General features: G+C 31.9%; 1 protein-coding gene across 1 annotated transcript in view; it reads right to left on the bottom strand.

Moving 5' to 3' along the window:
* LOC143239027 (protein turtle-like) overlaps window positions 1–17557 on the bottom strand; it is a 212590-nt gene that overhangs the window by 23678 nt on the left and 171355 nt on the right. The window contains exons 8-12 of the mRNA XM_076479760.1: window positions 12228–12530; window positions 5356–5484; window positions 4373–4403; window positions 3389–3492; window positions 1123–1310 (exon numbers count right to left, since the gene is read on the bottom strand). Of these exons, the coding sequence (XP_076335875.1) occupies window positions 1123–1310; window positions 3389–3492; window positions 4373–4403; window positions 5356–5484; window positions 12228–12530 (755 nt within the window). The remainder of the gene's footprint in view (window positions 1–1122; window positions 1311–3388; window positions 3493–4372; window positions 4404–5355; window positions 5485–12227; window positions 12531–17557) is intronic.

Genomic DNA, 17557 nt, shown 5'->3' with positions numbered 1-17557 from the left:
TTGGTAAAAAAAATCAGTTATAATTAACAACTTCTAATATATAGAAAAACCAATTCGTTTTAGTAACACTACGTTACAACAATGGTTTTTATGTCAAGTTACTTAGCGAACAAAAGAATAACTAAATATTGTTGTTATGCTACGCTCTGAAAATATAAAAAGAGATGTATAGATAATAAAACTGGAAAAATATTTGTTGATTTTCAAAATTTAGAATCGCTGTTGATTGAATAGTATTTGACATGAAAAACGTTGGTAACATAACAAATATATATAGACTAACTTAATAGAGAAAATATTTAAATTTAAAGTTCAATCGATATTTTTACTTTTGTAGTAAATGTTATGCATTTGGCTCTAGATTAGGTGATTTCACATCAAGTCTTTACTTTAGACTTATTATAACAACACACATTACACTTACAAGGTTTCATGCTCTCGTCACTAAACTCTAATGGAAAAACAGTAATAGAAAAATTCAATCTGGACACGTGCATTTTTGTTTTTTATTACAAAGAATTTGGTTCCAAACTTAATGTATCGAATGACGACAGCTTTGTGTTTTCAACATTCTTCCAACAGTTGAGCTAGTGTTTAAGGCAAATGAAATACAGCTGAATTAAACGATAGAAAAAATATAAAACGATAATGTGTTTGCTTGTTTTGAATTTCGCGGAAAGCTTAACGAGGGTTATTCGCGCTAGCTGTTCCTAATTTAGCGGTGTAAGACTAGAGGTAAGACACTAGTTATCATCACCCTCCATCAAATGTTGGGATACTCTTTGCCAAGGAATAATGGAATTAAGCGTCACATTCGAAAGCCCTCACTATAAATTACTAGCTCATAACCAAGAAATGACAACACTTCGTATACACATACTGAAAATTTATAAATTTTATATAAATTAAAAGTTGGAATTTATCATTTTCAAAAGGTTTAGAAGTATGCTAATATGTACAGTGAGAACAAATGTACTAAGTTACGTAAATGATAACCCATTTCTATTTAATTCAATCACAAGCTTTTAGAATTTCATTAAGAATGTGAACAGAATATGGCATTTAAGCTCTCTTTTCTTTCAAATCAAGGAATGATAAGGAAAATGCTAGAAAAAATCTTACTTTTGTTGATAGCGTAAGGGGATGAATAGATACACTTTCCGCAGGAGTCGAAATGCTGTAACAAGCTTCTTTTGGTGAAGAAGTTCCTTCTAACAGGGAAGAACTTCCATAAAAGGTCTCCATGGGGCTAATTAAACTTATGGATTTTTCTCTTTTTTCGTCGTCTTCGCCCGTCATAAAAGAAGTATCTGAAATGAAATGCTCTTTTTTTTGGTAGAAAAAACATTTGAAAACAATTGGAACCAAAATTGAAAATTTTACTCAGGGAGTAGATTATTCATATGGAAAAGATTAAGAGAAGAAAAATATAAAACTACATTCATAAAAACAAACAAAAATGAAAACGCGATATCAGGACAGAAAAAAATTCTTTAAATTGTTATTGCATGTACGTGGGTTTATTAATAAATGAATAAATTCAAATAGTTTTTGTCTTCTTGAAAGCGTAAAGAAATATACTAACCTTTTAATTAATTAAAGTATTATATTATAAAACACGATTATTTTTAAGCAATAAGTTGGAGATAAACATTATACTGTTCTTTTTTGTGTGCAATTAATGTTTGAGTTATACTAGCATCATATATATTGACATTGTCAAGTTAACTTTCTGTTATTCGTAGCTTCTTTTTCGATAAGTAAACCCAAGTTATTATTCACCAAAAACAATGTCGATTTGAGTATTTTCCCTTGGACTTTCACATGAAATAACGCTATTTCCTTAATTAGGTTATAGCCATGTTGACTCTTACGCCAGGAATGAATAATCAGACAGAGAAAATAACTACATTTACCCCTATTGACAAATAGTTCTAATATGTACATAAAACTTCTTCATTCAATACTTCACATGGATAACTTCATTAGTCACGAACTCATGCGATGCCAATAGAAAATACATATGCATATGAAAGGTAAGAAACATGCTCAAGAAAAAAAAATGTTACACGAAATTTGTGTTATCCATAGGAAAATGTGTCAGAGAGTCTTGTTCGTTTTTAATACTTGTCTGACACACGTGCCTAATATAATCAAAGACTGAATGAACAGCAAAGTTTTAATAGTCCTTGGAAAGCTAAACTTTACTAAAGAAAAATGTGTTTTCATTTTTTGTATTTTTTATTAAATAACAAATTTGCTGCGGAATTATATTGAAACAAATTCAAGAGAGAGTAAGTAAGGGCAATGACGTGTTAACAATATGGCTTAAATATTAGTTTATTTTTAGCTTTGTTGATAATGAAGGATATTTTGTAACATTTAACTTAGCACCAAAATTAGGCTCTCAGTTAAACTTACACAGAGAAAAATTGATATAAATTTAACAAATCAACCAAAATATGGTAGCATACTACTGAACTAAAACAATCAATAATATTGCAACATTCTATTTATTTATTATAATGTAAATAACTAAAATTTATTTTAGTAGTGTATAGTTTAACACAAGTTTATTTAAATACATTTCGTAGGAGCTCAATATTTACAAAACAAAGGTTTTGATTTTACAACATCTTGTATATATATATATTAATTTTTTTATGCAGCTTTAATACAAAATATTCCAAGAAAAATAAAATTCAGACACTTGTATAACATCATACTGCCTAGATAGTCTTTGTAACTTCTAACCTAACGACCAGAGTATAACGAATTCTTTTCTGAGTACTTTATTTTCAGTGACATTCACAGGGAAACCAACTCTCAAATAAGCTTTTTCACGTTACCTCATTTACATACGAATACGAGAATTAAAGCGAAAGCTTTGTTCTTGCTATACCTTCTTATTTCAAGTTGAACCTCTTTGTTCGAGAGTGTTAAGAATGTGTAGATGAAGATATGTTTTATTTATTCGTAGTGATGACTGTTTGTTTTTCTCTCTAAAGTCCTATAGTTCCTACGTTTCTTTACAACAGATTGAAGCCATCATTTTAAATGCAAAATGACACTGGCACGCACGTGAGCTGTGTTGTGTGGATAAAGAGTTTTCATTGTCACTTTATTTCTTAGAAATTAAGCTGAATTGGAAATGTATTTTTTTTCCAAAATAAATAATTAAAGAGAAACTAGTGTAAAAATTCTCATCTTAAAAATAGTTGAATGGTGCCTAGATAACTTTTTATGGTCTGCTTTCTGTCTAGATAAAATGGAATTTGCGTTAGAAACTATGGTTATCATTGTTTCGTATTTAAAAATCCATTGCTTTTTTTTTTTTGGTTAAGGAATATCTTATAAAGTTGTATTACATGGACGTATTTATTATTACCTCCAAACGTTGACCTGCTGAGAGTTTTTGCTGGGATTATGTCAGGTCCTTTATCATCTAATTCACTTAAGTCACTCGCTTCTTTCCACAGAGGAGTTTGAGACCTGAAAGGGAAAGAAAAGCAAAACATTTAGAGTGGAGTTGACAAAAAATTATAGAACAATATAAAGTCGCGACATTAGTAGATTACTTAAGAATTTACAAAAAAACGTTAAGTTACTGTAGCTCTATAGAAATATATATTTAGTTGGAATGGAAGGTGAATAAGAGATACAAATATTTCTTTTCTGTTAATAAGCTCTACTACTAATGTCTAACTGTACAAACTAATGCTATTTTTATTTTTTGTTTTAATGTGACTGGTATTAGTTGTTCTAAGTTCTTGCGTAAGTTTTATTTAACTGATTTTATTAAACTTCACTAAAACACTACCATAGAGTAACGTTTTCCAATAATTAAAAACAAGCTTATTTTAAACGTAATTCAGTTTTCAAAATAGTCATATTTTACGTTTACGTATTTGCAATAAAAGTTATAGCATCTTCTCAAATTGCAGTTATGCGTTTAACAAATGTTTTGTAGTATATACTGTTTGTTTTCGAAACAAAAGTCAAGATTAATTCTTTTACCAGTCTTTTATTTTCTCCTTCTATTAGTTCTGTTGTCTCTAATTATTGGATTTACTGTCATAACTTGTTTACATAACTTTACTGTAAGTTATTATTTTGAATAAAAATGTTGACTTAAAGAAGAGCTCATAAAATTACCTTACGTAACTTATAGAGAGTATATTAAAACAGTAAGTTTTTTTAATTTCACATTTAATTTCACATCATGAATTCTTTACGTTTCACGCAGCAATTGGGATAAAAATTTAAAAACCTCTTTAGCATCTGAGGTGAGCAATACCTTCAAATTTATGTAATTCTAGTTCACATTTTTATTTTAATCGACCAGAGAACATAGAAATATCAGTGAACTTACTTATCTGGATGAGTTCTCCTAGTCTGGCCAGCTTGGAATGATAGATTAATGTGAAAAGTGGTCTGAATTTTTCTTCAGTGTCATTTTTCATGTTAGATTGAAACAAGAACGAGTTAAAAGCTATAATCTACGACCTCTGAGTAAAAAAGGAATGACATCTTTCGTCCTTCCTTTGCTTCTGACTGATGATTCAAAAACACATAATAGCAAACTATATAAAGGGAAAGAATATACTGCAAAGTTACATTGATTTTCTTTGCCTCTATTATTTAGAAAAGACCTTGAAATACTAAAAAGGTGACACTTTCTATTTTTCCTTAAGAAAAGGTTTTTGAAGTTTGATCTGCAAGAAGAAACTGATGAATGTTTATAAAACGGAACGTAGTAGTCTGTTAATACTCAGCCATAACATAATATAATCACACTGCCTGCCTATTATGTTACAGAAATTTGAAACTACATTTTAATGTTGACAGCAAAGGTTTATAAAAGACTACTTACACTATTATACACATTAAAGATGGAAGATTGTTTCTGATTTTTATCTCGACGATATAATTTTTTTTTAATTTCATTTTTTTCTAATGTATAGGTTAACTTATTGTAAGCACAAAATAATTTACTCAAATATTTTGGTCACGAGTTACTACTTTATCAAAATAAATATCTGTATTAAATTTCATTTTTATTCAAATTCTATTACTAGTTCCGTGATTGTGCTATTATGTTTCACAACTTAACGTTTGCGAAGCTAATTGCTTTTAAGCAAATAAAGTCTATCAGTCAATCATTCTATCTTTTTTCTTCATATCAACAATCTTAACTACCAATAAATCTGCAGTAGCCTCATTGTTATTAATACCATAATTATAATAACAACTAAGTCTGATTACTGATCATCCAAGTCTGTGATACCTGCTAGTTTCTGTATTAACTCTATATCAACAAAGAGTTTTACTACATATTTTGAATCATGTACTAACCTTTTCCTTTGCGCATATTTTTATACTTGATAAGGATGACAACAATGACAGCTGCTACAACAAGAGTAGCTACAACAGCAATAAGAGCAACTAACACAGGTCGAACAATAACTGACTTTCCTGTCTTTCCTAAACCAAAGAAAAACATTTAGAAACCAAAATCAATGATTTTTGTAACATCCTTTTTCGATGATATATACAATGACATCCCTGCTCAACTAATAAGTTAGGTTTTTGTAAAAAGAGAACATTGTTTTTCTCATTACTGAATTAATATATATATATTCTGAAATTTGCTTATGTTATCTATTCTTGCTCTTACAGAAAAAATAAGTGTGCAGATAATGCAAAGTATCCACTACATATGTTATTTTGTCTAAAAATCAACAACAATTCTAACTTTTACCATCTAAAAGTTCTCACTTCTTGTTTTTGCAATAGGTTTCACTCATCTCATAACTTAATTTGTAAGAACAAAGGATTATACATTTATTTCGGAAGTCAAAACGATCTAAAAACGAACCGACTGATTTCCTCGTGTTTGGTGGGAAGTTTCAATTGAAGAGAAAACTTATAACTGTAGCCCAAGAAATGCTTAGTTAATCTTCAAGTGTGTAAACAATACGAACTACATAGAAAGAAACATACAAGTGAAAGTAGGGAAACATGCCGTTGTTTAAATACAGATACTTTTATAGTGTATATATTAAAAGGAAGACTTGTGTTTATAGTGTATAAATATTAAAAATCATCAGTATGTGCGCATTACACTTAAAGTTACTGACTTTATTTTAGAACTATTCCTGTAAGGTGATAAACTCCCATTTGACTAATGTATTTTCTCACATTTCTCTTAATTAATCCTTAAGAGCCACACAATAGTGGTCAGGAAGTTTTTTCCTTTTTCAATACCAGAAGTCATCAATATCATTTTGTCTATGACGGCCAAACTTATATCTAGAATTACACTCTTGTCGTAGCACAAGATATTTTATGCAGTGGAAAAATAAGCTACATCTCGAAATAAGTAAAAGATTAAATAGGGTAGCGGAAGAGAGAGAGTTATCGGCATCCAAATGTGATTGTAACCACATTGAACTTGTGTGCAATGCATATACATCTCCAAAGCAATTATTGGTGTCTACATCCACATAGTGTTTCTGCTAATAGGCCGACAATTATACGAGAAATTCACACAATTTTAAATGTCATCGAACATTTCATTTATTAGATATCGATACTTAAATTAAATAGTGGAATTATAATTTTTTTAAAATGAAAAATAAGATTAAAGACGTTTGCGAATGTCTTATTATTGTATAAAAGTCTCACAGCAGGAAACGGTCTGCATTCTACTCCCTTCCCAGAACTATACCAATGGTATTTCTAGTTTATTAAGCTATTGAATTAGATCTCACACAAACTGCCTTGTACGTTGCTTAAGTGTTTTTAAGAAATCAAAAACGACTGAGTACGTCTGAAATTTTGTATCGTGAAAGGTAGAAATATATAAAATACATGTCGGACATTCGTCTAACTTAAAAACTTCATAAATACTTTCGTATTTATTTGTTGAGCATGCATTTATCAATGGTTATAGAATAACCAACTTTTCCGCATATTTCTCTGATGGTAAAATTTCTCATTATTATGGAGAAACATGCTCAGAAGTGTTCAAGTAGTTTTGAAAACGAAAATTCATATTTCTATTTTATGCATAGAAGTGCTTTTTAATCTGTGTTGCATAAATAAGGATGCATTATATAACAAAAGTTAATTAATGCTCAAACTTTTCAATAAACTTCGGGCGTAGAATATTTCGTTAATTAAGACAATATGTAATAGAGTAAGCAACAGAAGAAAAATAATTTAAGGGTCGAAGATATAATTACACTACAGCCTCACGTGATGCAATCATTTGTTTATTTTAATTCGTTAATTTGGGCACTTAAACAGATTAATTCGCCTCACTACAGAGGCAATGTGAACTGAATAGCTCTGACTGAATTAAGTAATTTATTGCAATAAGATATATTTAAGTAAATTTCTGCGAATTATGTAAATTGGTTTTATTGATGACTCACTTCGCTTACTATATGGTTTGAAACCTTCAAACCTATAGTTACAACGTTACCTATTGAACTGATAAACAGCAGTAAAGAATAGAACAAATGAATAGAACCCGCGACCCGCAGATTACGAGTCGCACGCCTGAACCGACCTGGTCATGCCGGGCCGTATGCGGCAGTATAAGATTTTATAGTGAATCTGACGATGACCGAAGAAGGTCGAAACGTTGTTCACTCCTCTACGTAAAAAAATTTTCTCAACCCAAACCAGCCGTTTTTACAAATAAGGTTTTATAGTACTTGTTTCTTTGAATTTATTATTATTTTGTTTGTTTGTTGTTGGTCTAGGCTGTGCTTATAATTTTTCAACTATTTTTAAAGAAATTTTGTTGATGTTGATGAAGTGTTGTTTTATTTTGTTGATTTCATCGTTAATTTTATCGGGTGAGCAAAATTGTGTGTTTGTGTTTATTTGGTTTCTTAATATCTTGAGGTTTTGTTTTGTTCCACGTGTTCGTTCCCAAGAAATGTATAGTCCGGTACAGGTGATTTTTCTGTGAGTTTCTGTTTTGAATTGTGTATCAGTTCTTGTGATTTTGAAGCTAAGAAATGTTATTTGGTTAGTTTTTTTTTTCCATTTCGCAGGTGAACTTAATGTTGGAGTGTATAGAGTTAATGTGTTTGAAAAAAATTAAGTGTGTATTCTGTAGTTGTGAATCCATCAATTGTATCGTCAACATATCTGTACCAGTATAGTGGTGGGCGTAAAGCTGAATTGATCGCTTGAGATTGAATTTGTGTCATAAAAATCTTGGCTAGAACTGGTGACACGAAATTGCCCATACTTAGGCTATTTATTTGTAAGTAGTTTTGGTCATTAAACATAAAGTTAGTTTTGGTGGTAGTGAATTCTATAATGGTTGCTAAATGGTTACTGGGGATGTGTATCTATATTGAAGAAACAAGCAGAAAAATAGAAACCAGATTGAAAGAATACACACACAAAAAAACCCACCTTCACAGGTTTGTGAACACTGAAAAATAAAATAAACACAACATAACCATAGCAAACACTCAGATACAAAGTAGGGAAACAAGTATAAACCAACAAAAATCAAAGAAGCCCTGCTCAGAGAACAACTAAAACCAAAATTAAACCAATATAAAAGAACACATTTTTACCTATACTAATTAATAACCTAACACCTACAATCCCGCACACCTTTAACACCTTTACACTCTCGTCCCTAAGACATGTGGTACTTTATGGTATAGCCGATGGATATAACTTTATTACACAAAGTAGCTCAAACAGTGAACAAGATGTCAGTATAAAATAAATCCTGACAATAAAAAACTCAAATCTACACTGAATTCAAATTAATCGGGCATATAAAATATGCTATTAACTACTTTTTTATGAGTCTCGGTGAATATCAGTTTACACCACCTTTTTCTTCGATAATGTTTGATTTGAATGTCAACGACTATTCTAAAAAAGTTATATAATCCACATTCTCCAACAGAAACGTTCCCCACACAATTACACCCCTTCCACCAGCCTACACCGTCGGTACAAGACAAGAAGGATGACATATCTCAAATGATTCTCTTCATGTTTTACCTCATCAGACTACACAGGATGGGATAAAATGTCACTAGTAAGGCCAGATCACGTTTTCAATCGTTCATTAACCGCGGTTTTTCTTTTAAGCATCATTAAAGCTGTTCTTTCTTTTTTGCTTCTGAGAAAAGTGGTTTTTAGGCTTGTCAGTTACCATGACAGTTTTGTAAAGTCCTTCGCAAGATGTGGTTAGGCATAATAGTCCTAATGACTGTTGAAGTTATCGATCAATAGGAACATGCTCTAACGTCTGTTGTACTTTACAAGCCCATCCATTGGCCTTTTATGTCGGTTAATTACTAGCAGCTGATGACATAGTTTTTCTAGTGACAGACGCATTCCCTTTGCATTGACACTCTTAATAGAATGTAACGACAGATGTCTTTGAACAGCCAGTTAGAAAATGGTCTTTGATAATAAATATACTTCTAGACAGACAGCTGCTAACATACATCCTTCAATAATTGAAAATCTTATTCATTCCATATTCAAGCAAAATATCGGAACACTTCTACAATTATAGTGCTCAAGCGATCATATGATACATCACTTGATTTGTCTATACTGATTGTAGATCACTGTGCATATACATACGTTTGTGTACTACGCTTTTAGTATCAAGTATGTCACTGGCTTTGAAGTTTTGGTGTAGTTATTAAGTGTTTTCACTTTGTATGGAATACGCTAGTCAAACACTTAAAACTTCATTATTTGTAGATGACATTGGTTCACTGATGCAGTATATGTATAACTGTTAGAGACTTCAGGATACTTATCGAATCTAAAAGAACGTTAAAACAGATCAAATATCAAACAAAGCACGTTATGTTTTTATCAGTGTTTAGAGTATATTATGATATACGTTAAAGAGCATTTAAATATTTGTTTGTTTGTTGTTGAATTTTGTGCAAAGCTGCACGAGGGCTATCTGCGCTAGCCATCCCTAACTTAGCAGTGTATGTCTAGAGGAAAGGCAGCTAGTCATCACCACCCACCGCCAACTCTTGGGCTACTCTTTTACCAACGAATAGTGGGATTGACCGTAACAATATAACGCCCTCACGGCTGAAAGGGCGAGCATGTTTGGCATGACAGGAATTTTAATCCGCAACCCTCAGATCACAAGTAAAGTGCCTTAACCACCTGACCATGTCAGCCCAGTATTTAAAGAAATGTCATAATATTATAAAAGAAAGAACTAGTATTAATTCATTCATTTTCATAGTTACTTCTATTGAATGTAAAACTTTGAGTAAAAAAAATAAACTTTTGATTTTAGTAATCTTTACACAAGTTTTCCTACATGTAAGAATAAAAAAATTTATAAGCATTTTCGGGATATTTTAAAAATCCCAGTAAATTAATGTTTTGCGTTAGTAATCAGAAACCGTTCTTATTATATTATTATTGATACAAATTATTACTGTTTGTAATAAATCTAATAAAGACTACTACAAATATTTGCACATTAATTGTGCTTGTAGATATATCTATCATGTTCTTCACTGAATTATCATCGTTTTCTTGACATAGCCAAATACAGTTGTTTACCAGATCTCTCTATGGCAACTTAAAACGTTAGAAACCGGGTTTCGATACTCGTGGTGAGTAGAGTACAGATAGCCTTGTGCTTAACTACAAACAAAACATATGACCTGGATATAAACGTTGTCAACCAAGCGTGGAAGATTAAAAGTTTAACAAAATATACTTTTTTATTTTGATGTTATAAACTTTCCACTTCTGAGTCAGCTATGCTACAATGTCTACCATTACATCTTATAAGTTGCAGCAGAATTTATACAACATTACAATATTTCGTTGACAAAGCTCATAAACTAATTTTCACATTTTTTTTACAAAATGTTTACATCAAATAAGTTTTTATTTAGTATGTAATTTAAATTAGAATATTTTAATATTTAGATGACCTTATTATTTATTTAATTGTCAACTGCATAACCTTTATCTTTTTGCTTTACAATCTGTATTGTTATACTACCAGACTATAATTCGAATCATATGTGTCACTAAAATTTATCTCAGGAGATAAACTATTCAACAATTACACTATTGGAATCGGTGAGAGTGTGTTTTCTAATAGCAAAGCCACATCGGGCTATCTGCTCAGTTCCCCGAGGGGAATCAAACCCCTTAATTTTAGCGTTGTAAATCCGTAAACTCATCGCTGTACTAGCGGGGAACTGAAATGTGTTAAGGAGTTTTTTATGGTCACTAGAAGTTGTTAGGGGAGATTACAGAAAGATTCGCTTATATGGGTGTTTCACGTTTAAAGGGACAAAGAATCGGTGATAATATGTGAAATAAATTTTATGTTTCTTTTGCAGTACCTTCTCTTTATCGTTAGTGGCCCGCCATTGTAATGTGGTTATGAGAGCTTGATTCATAATCTGAGGGTCGTGGGTTCGAATTCTCGTCACAGACAACATGCTCGTCTTTTCCGCTGTGTGGACGTTATAATGTTATGATCAATTCCACTATTCGTTGGTAAAATAGTCGCTGAAGATTTGGCGGTGAGTGGTGATGAGTTCCCTCCAGTATTACACTGCTAACTTAGGGACGGCTAGCGCAGATAGTCCTCGTGTAGCTTTGCGCGAAGTTCATAAAACAAACAAATTTTATCTTTTGTTTCATTTAACAGTACAGGTCAAATTCTTTAATATACACCAAATGAATTTTATTAGTATCAATTTTGTGTCATTTATGATAATTTTTCAGCATTATTAGCTTAATATATGAATTTTGGGCTAACAAAGAGCTCCTAAACTGGCCAAATTTATTGAAACATTACCGTTTTTACGACTGAAAATATCCTCACTAGGGAAGGTTTTTTTCATGTGATAAAACAATGCTGAATAGTTAATTACGGTATATTAAATAAGCTGTATTCATTATCAAATAATTTTTTTGTAGATTCACTTTATGTGGAAAGTCTGTGTTGATTAGGAATTAATGATAAACTTACACGGGTTATTATTATTTCTTGATTGTCGTAATTTTACATTGTTCTTTGATTTACGTGTAGTTTTTAACTATGTTTTTGACAGTTACTATATTTTAAAAGGAAGGTCTCATTACCATTACTTTTTGTTCTATGGATTCGAAATACTGATGAAATAAAACTAAAGAAAGTTAAAGCATAAAAGCAGTTTTATTACCGTTGTCAGTAAGCTTCTCAGCCGGTTTGAGGGTACTGGCTGAAATGATGACAACACTGCTTCTTCCCTTCGCGTTCCATGCGTATACATGCAGTCTAAATAGTGTACCAACAGACAGGTTAGAAAGTTTGAAGCGCGGAGACTTTGAAGTTAAATTGGCTTGTAGACTGTTGTGTTCCACAGTGTACACTTCCAGAGAGAATTTCTGAGTCATCCCTCCGTCGTAGCCCTCTAGACATTCAATAGAAATCTGATCTTGAGTTTGATTGAGAACGGAGCAGTTCTGCAAAGGATTTGGTGGTCCTAATTGTAACGAGAAAAGTTTTGTTGTAAACAACAGAAACAGTCAAATAAACAAACTTATTCGATTTCTCATGTGTGTTTTCCCATGCGTTAAACTATAGTTTCAATGTTTCCAGTTTCAGTGAATTATAATTATAAACAATCATATTAGAAATAAAAAAATATCAGGTATAAAGATTTGTTTTACTGGCCTTCGTACATACCTACTCAAGAGTTATTTGTATTAGCTGTCCTAGTCAACATCACTTATCGCCAACCTTAGGCCTACTCTTGTCGTACAGAATAGCATCTAAGATGCAGAGAACGATTTTTTTTTTTATGATAAGGGAACGTGAACTATGAAATTTCTGCTCCACAATCTGGAAAGTTGACGATATTACAGATTATCCACTGAGTTATGGCCAAACCAGACTCGTACAGATAATCTGTTTGGCTATGAGTAAGATATTAATACTGTATCTCTGTAAATTATAGATCATCTATTGAGTTATTGCCAAACATACGAGACTCTTACAGTAAGTAGTCTGAAAGGTTAAGAGTAAGATGTTGATATGTTATCCCTGTAGGTTACACACTACCCTTTTGTTTCCAGGAAATGTATATGAATGATTAGACTTTTCACTTCGAACACTAGTTCAAGTAATAATCAGTAACGCTTGTCTACACAGTACCGTATGGATAGTTGAGGTTCAGTTTTCAGCAATAAAGCTATTAAAAGGACAGGGACTAATAATGTATTTTATTTTTTTATTGTTGAGAGCTTAAAATTAAATAAATGTTGTATTTATCAAAGAGCAAACTAATAGATTTAAAGGTCGAATTAGCCCATTTAAATATCTTTAAAAAGAAATCGTAAAATGAAACTGTTTCCTGTAGCAGAATATTTAACATTATTTTACATTTTAAAATCATTAAACTCTTTTAATTTTATTTTCTATTTATAACACATGATTATTATGATTAACAATCTTATGTATTCATAAATGTATTAAAAAACTCGTTTAAGATTTAACATATTCTTCTTCTCCCTTTGTTTAAAAGTTTTAAAAGTGGTAATGTTTTAACCTTTAATTTATATCTGTTATCCATACAAATAGACATAGCCAAACCTGATTTATAACTTCTAACTATAAACAATGATCACGGCGTCAGGAACGCATATGCAAACATACAAAACTCTTTAGCACAAAAATTGAGAAATATGTCGAACTTCGGATCCTCAGTTGTCCATCGGTTCATTATACGGTGTTTATTTATTGCTTCGTCTTAAATTATTGTTCGTGTATTCGATATAAATTACAACACTATTTTTCTACACCTGAAATGACTACAATTTTATTATCGTCTGAAATGGTACACAAACAATAAAGCATATAAGTAAAAAAATGAAATGCGTCGCAATACACAGATCATTGCTACGAATACTAAAAAGATACACTGCTGACCAAAATCTTAAGGCCAATGAACATAAAGATAAAATAGCATTTTGCGTTGTTAGACTCAACCATTTATTTGAGTAGAGCTTTTGAAGATGAAAATAAGAAAAGGGAAAATAAAAATAAAAAACTTCTTTAGCATTTAATAGGGAAAATGTGAACACTATGAAATTAGCCTAAATACTAGCTGATCAAAAGTTTAAGACCATACTGAAACGAAGCGTTAATCGGTAAACACGTAACGAAATTTAGTTATTTGTGTTCAAGCATTAGCGTTGTCAACATCTCCCACTGGCATCTCCTGTGTTACATTGGGTAAAAACATGGCAAAGGCTAAAAAGTTGACAGAGTTTGAAAGTGGCAGACATGTCGAGCTGCAAAAGCAAGGTCTCTCTCAACGTGCCATCGCTGGTGAGATTGGACGTAGTAAAACTGCTATTGCAAATTTTTTAAAAGACCCTGAGGAATACGGATCGAGAATTTCAAGTGGTTGGCCCAAAAACATTTCGCCGGCGTTGAGCAGGAGGATTCGACGGGTTGTCCGGCAAGACACCAGCCGATCGTCGAACCAGGTTAAGGCCCTCACGGACGCAGAATGCAGCTCAAGAACAATAAGACGGCATCTACAAGAGAAAGGCTTTAAAATAAGTAAACGGCCATACCTCCTTCCACATGACGAAACAGCTCAGTTAAACTATACTGAGAAGCACTAAAAATGGGACGTAAAAAAGTGGACGAAGGTTTTGTTCTCTGATGAGAAAAAATTTAACTTGGATGGTACAGATGGCTTCCAACGTTACTGGAACGATAAGGATATCCCACCGGAGACATTGTCTACAAGACACAGTAAAGGAGGTTCCATCATGACCTGGGGTGCTTTCTCCTTCCATGGAACAATGGAGATTCAGGTGATACAGGGGCGTCAAACAGCAGATGGTTACATTGGCATGTTAGAGAGAGCATCCTTATTGACTGAAGGCCCTCGCTTGTGTAGAAAAGACTGGATCTTTTAGCAGGACAACGCTGAAATCCACAATGCCTGCAGGACAAAGGATTTTTTCACGGCAAATAACGTGATTCTTTTGGACCATCCAACGTGTTCACCCGAACTGAACCCCATTGAAAATGTTTCGAGGTGGATGGCGGGGTAAGTCTATAGAAATGGTCGTTAATTCCAAACAGTGCATGATCTTTGTGCAGCCATCTTCACCACTTGGAGTAACATTCCAGCCTTCTTCAAACGCTTATATCGACTATGCCAAAGCGAATGTTTGAAGTTATTCGCAATGACGGCCGTGCAACTCACTGCTGAGATCTCTTGTTGAGCACTCCCTACCCTGTTTAGGACTTCTTTTTGGTATGGTCTTAAACTTTTGACCAGCTAGTATTTAGGCTAATTTCACAGTGTTCACATTTTCTTTATTAAATGCTAAAAAAAAATGTTTTTTTATTTTTATTTTCCCTTTTCTTATTTTCATCTTTCAAAGCTCTACTCAAATAAGTGGTTGAGTCTAACAACACAAAATGCATATTTTATCTTTATGCTCATTGGCCTGAAGATTTTGGCCAGCAGTGTATATTCACAGAAAAGTAAAAATCTTTATGGTCGAGTATTTGATGCTATTAGCCGTTGCTTAATTTAACACTCTAGTAACCTTTTGTACTTTAATTTCATGAGATACTAAGCGAAGTTTCTGAATATAAAAGTAGTGTTCAACCGAAATATGGCTACCAGAATTCAAACTTTTCTTTATTTAAAGGCAGTAAAATATTAAGATTGAAGATAAAAAAGCCTCATTGCCAAATAGTAAAACTGTTGAAGGCAGCAGTTTACTTCGTTCTCTTTCACTCTATTATTTCTTTTCTTTTTCAAGTCAGCTTTATGCTGATTCAAGCAATCCGTAGCTTATGTCAATTAATCACTTGAAAATTTTATAATCTCCTTAATTTGCTATTTGAATCTTATATCTAGTCTGCGATAATGGACGATATCCGAGCTTCACAAGAAAAATACTGACTGCTTTTTGAGTGAAATAAACTTCAAAACAGTTAATTAGATTTTCATCCGGAAAAACATATCCAACATCTTTGAAAAAAACATAACATTTTGTATGTATAACCACATGTGCTGCTTCATTCTTGGAGAAAAAAAGTTAATATCAGGTAAAAGTGTAATGTGCATTATTCAGAAAGAAGATAAAAAGACTCATTACTTTAAATTAAATTTAATACAAATTATAGAAGAAGAAACATAGAATTAGTAATTTGTTATTTCAATTTAGAGATTTCAATACCAAGTTAATAAACTAATGAGTTTACTTGAAACATATACATATATCTAACATAAGAATTTTAAACTTTCATAATGGCATCATTAGCTGCATTTTGTTGATTTCAGCAGACGGCGATACAATAATTCCGACAGTTTTTTTGTTAAATGGATAATATACAAAATAAAATTCAGAAAATGAAGTTATTTTGGTTTAGTCATTATACTATAATACATATTTCTCTTTCTTCTTAGCTTAAAAATTACACAATTATAGGTTTTAAAATATACATTAATAATCACTATACAGTTGTAACTGATTTCTGTTTATTTTCTTCTAATATAATGTTAATTAGAAATATAATAAATTTTATTTTCGTTAAGTGTTTCTCAGCCTAATGGAAAACGTTATCGATTATTCAGTTATTACAAAAGTAATGTGTCGTTTTTCACCTTCCTTATCTAATAGAATAGTAAATTTCAGTTTATTTTCTGTTAACAACAGAATTCTTTTAATGATTATAGCTAGTTTTACCTTTTGCCAGAAAAATGATAAATTTCAGATTATTCTTGTTTAATTATTATAATTTTGAGACTGATTTTCAGTTTCTTCTCTCTAAACAGAGCGAGAAAATGTAATTTAGCTTTAGTTATTCACTAGGTTTAAGTCTTTTTTTTTGATAAAATGAGAAACTGTAGTTTTACGTTAAGATTCCACAGAAATATGTTATGGAATTAATTGCATCTATTCCAGCTTACTTCTTGTTAGTCAGGAGAGCACTATGATTATTTCCAATTAATTTTACGTTGAAGAATAAGAAAGAACTCGCAAGATGAATGAACAGAAATCAATATGAGAGTTAGAATTTAAATGTCACTAGTTAACAGGTACCTGACACACTAAAGCTGCCCTTCATTGGTGGGTCGCCAGGTGAGAGGAGATCAAAGATTGTCGCATCAGGGTTATATCATATGTAAACTATGCTGAAACATGAGGGTTTCACAATTATTACGTAGTATATACATATGCAATAGTTCTACAAAGTGAATTGTTGTTGTTTAAATTTCGTGCAAAGATACACGAGAGCTATCTGCGCTAGCCATCCCTTATTTAGCAGTGTAAGATTAGAGGGAGTGTAACTAATCATCATCACCCACCACCAACTCTTGGGCTACTCCTTGGTAAAAGAGTAGGATTAACTGTAACATTATAGCTCTTCCTTGGGTGAAAGGGCGAGCGTATTTGGTGTGACGGAGATTCGAACCTGCAACCCTCAGATTACGAGTCGATTCTCCTAGCCACCTGGCTATGCCAAGCCCTC

Source organism: Tachypleus tridentatus, chromosome 13 (assembly GCF_004210375.1).
Source record: "Tachypleus tridentatus isolate NWPU-2018 chromosome 13, ASM421037v1, whole genome shotgun sequence".
Taxonomy (NCBI): domain Eukaryota; kingdom Metazoa; phylum Arthropoda; class Merostomata; order Xiphosura; family Limulidae; genus Tachypleus; species Tachypleus tridentatus.
Note: the sequence above shows the minus strand (reverse complement) of the source record. Positions and strands in the feature narration are given on the sequence as shown.